The 4,579-nt window shown below is 42.1% G+C and overlaps 1 protein-coding gene across 1 annotated transcript; it reads right to left on the bottom strand.

Moving 5' to 3' along the window:
* Nucleotides 1-1,248: 1,248 nt before the first annotated feature.
* On the bottom strand, nt 1,249-4,227 carry LOC104441447 (serine/threonine/tyrosine-protein kinase HT1). The gene is made up of 3 exons (XM_010054600.3): nt 3,092-4,227; nt 2,031-2,486; nt 1,249-1,647 (listed from the first exon to the last, which is right to left on the bottom strand). Exons 1-3 carry the CDS (start codon nt 3,506-3,508, stop codon nt 1,396-1,398), a joined length of 1,125 nt encoding a protein of 374 aa, XP_010052902.1. The 5' UTR covers nt 3,509-4,227; the 3' UTR covers nt 1,249-1,395.
* Between the last annotated feature and the right edge of the window lie 352 nt (nt 4,228-4,579).

Below are 4,579 nucleotides of genomic sequence, written 5' to 3'. Positions count from 1 at the left end.
AACTATGTGACAACTGCCCGAAAAGTACTTACCTGCTCTTGACCAACTTGATTGTTGAGCCTGGTATTGTCTAATGTGTGCCTCTTGATTATTTTGACTTAAGGTGCGAAGTTGTATGCATCTGGATATTATTATGAAAAAAAAAAAGAAGAAGAAAGAAAAACACAGAAGAGAGGGTACAGTTGATCAAGTCTGGGTAACAAGAGCACACATTCTCTATATTCCCACCTCTGAGTTGGCATTATCGTCAGCATACACCGGTGATGGACTAACAATTTTTATTTTTATTTTGGGAGGTCTGTTTTCTAGTTTATTTGATAGGAACACTAACGCAATATTTAGATGAAGACGCAAGCATCCAAAGCTCCTTGTGTTAATCCAACTGAACACAAGGGGCTCTTGAGCTTGGCCATTTGATGCCATCTAGTTTTCAATTTGGTTTTGGCCTCGTGTCATTTTGAATAATTCTGAAAGCAGCTGAAATGAGCATCTATTGGTCAGGAAAAGGTCACTGAGTCACCATTGGGGTGTTGATTCTACATCAGTTTGACTGTTTATACATGACAAAAAGGATGAGTGCGCATATGTGGAATAGGCTCATGAAATGGTGACAATCTTTGACATTAAGTTGTGATGTGCTTGAAATTGACTCATTCTGGTCCAATAACTGCTGCTACACGAGATTGCATTAGCTAAATTAAGACATCATATGGCAAACGCATGGTGAGTAGATGAAACAGTGACCTCTCGGCCACAACTGGCGATTCTGTGAAAGCATATTCAATTGTTCGTTTATTGCCGAGACAGCGAGTTTGCCTGGTTGTAGTGACTCGGACCGTTCAGAAGAAGAAGAAGAAAAGTTCCTCTATAGTCACTCCGGCAATGAAATTCCGTCCTATCTTGGACTGCAGATTGAATTTGCCGGAGTTTGAATCACAATCTTTATTACCATGTCTATTCCAAAATTAGCAGTGTCATAACGGACATACTCATGTTCAATAATGTTCCTAATCCGGCAGATACGATACCAAAGTTAGTTGTCACGAGGGATTCGATTCACCCACGATACATCAATACTTATATTTTTTTCCTTTTCTTGCTAATCCTCCTTTCCCCACATCTAGCCATGACGTTCATGTCAAGTTGTTGCAAGGCATGTCGATGCCCTTCCTTCAGCACCTCAAACAGAAGAATCGATTTGAAAATAAATAAATAAATAAAAATAGAAAAGGAAAAAGGGGAAATTTATAGTGCCCCTATCTTCCTAACCTCTTCGAGCGCAAAGATAAATAATATACAATCACATCATACTGTAGTGCTCGAACGTCGAATGTACACGGCAAACAGACGACTAATCAGGAAGAAAACAATAGGTATATACCTTACAATTAAGCGTCAGGCATGTACAGGTATCGATGAGCTGATGGACGACACGCAGCCCTTCAAGCGCTCCAGGATGTGCTTCCGGCTAACCAGCGACGAGTGGGAGCTGAGAGGAAGCCCTTCCTTGACGCACTCGTCGTACTTCTCGAGCACAGCCACGATGTCACTGAAGTCCGGACGCTTCGAAGGGTTCGCTGCCCAGCAACGCTTTATTAGGTGGGCAAGCGCAGGCTGACAGCTCTCCGGCAGCGGAGGCCTTTCATTCTGTCAGATGAAAAGATCAGAAACGAGTCATGGAATGATGTCTATCTCGACTGCACTTGGAAGAAAATGACCATCTTATGTAGCACAAGGTGTCGGTGCAAACACCAAGAATCGAAAACTTAGTGAGATGTTCAACAAGAACAGCAATCAAAATTATATGCCAAGAATAAGAAGGCCAAACTCAAATCAAATTAATAGTTTTTCTGCGAAGAAGGATTCAATCAAGACCTTTTGCGTAAGTTACAGGGTAAAACAATGTCCTAATGAAGTGCCGAACGAAAAGCGACACTGAAGAGTTCTACACGAGAAGTTGCAAGAAGATGCCAAAATGAAACAAAATCTGAATGAAAGCAAACAATTTGCATGCAGATTGGCCATCTAACCTTCTCTGCCACGGCAAAAGCAGCCTGCACTGGCGTCATTCCTTGGAAAGGAAGCAAGGCTGTGGTGAGTTCCCACAGAACAATCCCGAAACTGTACACATCGACCTTACGAGTGTACGGCTTCTCCTTGATCATCTCCGGCGCCATCCAACGGTATGTGCCCTTGTTCCCTTTGATTTCTTGGCACTGCGTTTCTAGGCACGAAGTGCCGAAATCCGCCACCTTAACTCGCATTTCGTCATTAAGAAGCAAGTTATTCGACTTCAGGTCCCGGTGGATCACCCCTTGAGAATGAAGGTACTCCATCCCTCGGGATATATCGAGAGCTAACCTTAGGATTGTCTCGATCGAGAGAGAGTAAGGCTCCTTCTTGTTCAGATACATTCTCAGATTTCCTTGCGACATGTATTCAGTGATGATGCAGTATACCGGGGGCTTCTTGCAAGCTGCGATGAACTGCCCAAAATGATGGGTCACCAAGTTTGCAATATTGAGCTCTCTTGGTTTAAATTGCCAAGCTAATTATCACATGCCTGAGGATGCAAGTACCTCTTTCTGCCTTAGTTTTCAATGCATCTTGTCTATGCAAACCATCAAAGTGTTTTGAGGAGTTCGATGCACAAAAAGATTGAGCCGGAAACCCATTTTGGAGCTTAGATTGCTTACTTCTCTGGAAGCTTTCAGTACATTTACGCAGCATTTTGAATTGGAGACCAATTTGTCGCATCTCCATGGCTTAGCTATTGTGGATCATTATGCTAATAAACCAGAGCGGAGTGTATACCTTTTGCAATTTCAAAGCACTAGACATTCCAAATCACGCGTTTTCTTTCATTTCTATCTTCTGTTTAACTATGCTCGGGAATGACTCTTTATTTATATCAGCAGATTAGCGACATGTATAAGTCTGTTGGTAGCAAAATTGACTAAATATCGAAATTCGACAATACTAAACTGATGTCATTCCACGACATATCACAATAATAACAGAAAGAAACGCTACCACCCGTATGCATGACAAGAATGCTTCATGCGTGAGAATTCGAGAAAGAGAATGTTACCTGGACAATGCTAGGATGAAACAGACGCGAGAGCAATGCGACTTCAGATTTAAACTGCTGCTCCAGTAGAGTTCGAGTCTCTTCGTTCTGATTCGGAATCCTTACCATCTTCACTGCCACCGCTCTCTGCTTATAAATTCCACGATAAATCCGACTGTGAGCACCCGAAGCGAACTTGTTGCCTATGAACAGCTGAGAGAGATCGGCCGTCCACTCTTCCTGATCTTCCCTTGATGCTTCCCAGGCCTCCACATTCTCAGAATCCAATATCATTGACCACGACTCCAAGCTATCGAATCTCCTCCTCTCCATGTTCTCCATCTCTGAATTCAAGTTGCTTCTTGAAGACGAAGGCACCGAGAACTGCTTGCTCTTCGATTTCCTCAAGCGAAACGCGTGGAAACACGAGGTGGCCATCGGAGCTCCCGAGAGAGACAGAGAGGGAGGGAGAAACGCGGATGGCTAGTTAGCGAAGAGGGTCTCTCGGGAAGAACCAATCAAAAGGAGTGGCTTTTCCTTCTGAACGTGTGGATTGATTTCAGGAAGTGCATGAACTGATTCAGAAACATGGGTTCTTGTCCAACGTGCGAAAGAGAGAAAAGTGTTCATGAATCAAGGACATAAACTTCAAAAAAGGAAGAAAGAAAGAAAGACAAAAAAAAAAAAAAAAAAAGAAACAGAATAAAAAGATAAGGTAGTATATATCAAAGGCTACAGGGGATCGTAAAACAGAGAGGAAGGACTGAAATTCGGTGCTTTCTGCTTTCCATTTCTGAATAGACACAGTTTCTACATAGAGAAAGAAGGAAGACTGAAGGGAAGCATCATGAAAGCTGAGGAAGCTGATCTTGGTGAATGAAGGGCATGAAAGGGCAAGGTCTGTCTATGGGGTTATCTGTTTTTCCTCTTTTGTCCAGGATTAAAGTGAAAAGAAGAGTTTTTTCTCATGCAGGTTATGAAGAGGTGAGAGAGAAAGAGAGAGAGAGAGAATCTAGAGTTTCACGGTTTCGGGAGAAGAGGATGAGGAGATTAGGTTTGTTTAGCAGTAGAAAGACAAGCTCAAAAGCCTGAGACTTTCAGGGGCGTCTCGTGAATGCTTGGCTCAAAAGTTAAAAGACTCCTGTGTTCATTTGAGAGAGAGAGCTGTTTTTTTCCTTTTTTTTTTTTTGGGAAAAATGCTTTAGGATCATATTTAGACCGAGTCCAACTCCTGTGTTCTTTGTTTTTCTGTTTCTGTTGCTCTTTTGCATCATCAAAGGCAAAAGTGGCCACAGTGCAGAGCACGACAGATTCCGCTGCATTTGGTTCCACTTCCAGGAAAATCTGAGGAGAAAACGTGCAAAGGTTTGGGAAGATTTTTCGAAATGCAAATAGTCTTTGATAAGATATCATTATTGAAAAAGTGCTGTGAGAATGGACTTTGATTTAAATATTGTCTTGAAAAAACTACATATGTAAAGCACTATAGTTATAAACTTTGAATGAACG

The sequence above is a fragment of the Eucalyptus grandis genome, chromosome 4 (genome assembly GCF_016545825.1).
Source record: "Eucalyptus grandis isolate ANBG69807.140 chromosome 4, ASM1654582v1, whole genome shotgun sequence".
Taxonomy (NCBI): domain Eukaryota; kingdom Viridiplantae; phylum Streptophyta; class Magnoliopsida; order Myrtales; family Myrtaceae; genus Eucalyptus; species Eucalyptus grandis.
Note: the sequence above shows the minus strand (reverse complement) of the source record. Positions and strands in the feature narration are given on the sequence as shown.

Excerpts from the sequence above, each read along its gene's own strand:
- LOC104441447 (XM_010054600.3), bottom strand. The coding sequence starts at position 3,508 with ATGGCCACCTCGTGTTTCCACGCGTTTCGCTTGAGGAAATCGAAGAGC. Across the intron at positions 2,487-3,091 it reads TTCATCCTAGCATTGTCCAG|TTCATCGCAGCTTGCAAGAA; the intron begins GTAACATTCTCT and ends CATTTTGGGCAG. Across the intron at positions 1,648-2,030 it reads CTTTTGCCGTGGCAGAGAAG|AATGAAAGGCCTCCGCTGCC; the intron begins GTTAGATGGCCA and ends TTCATCTGACAG.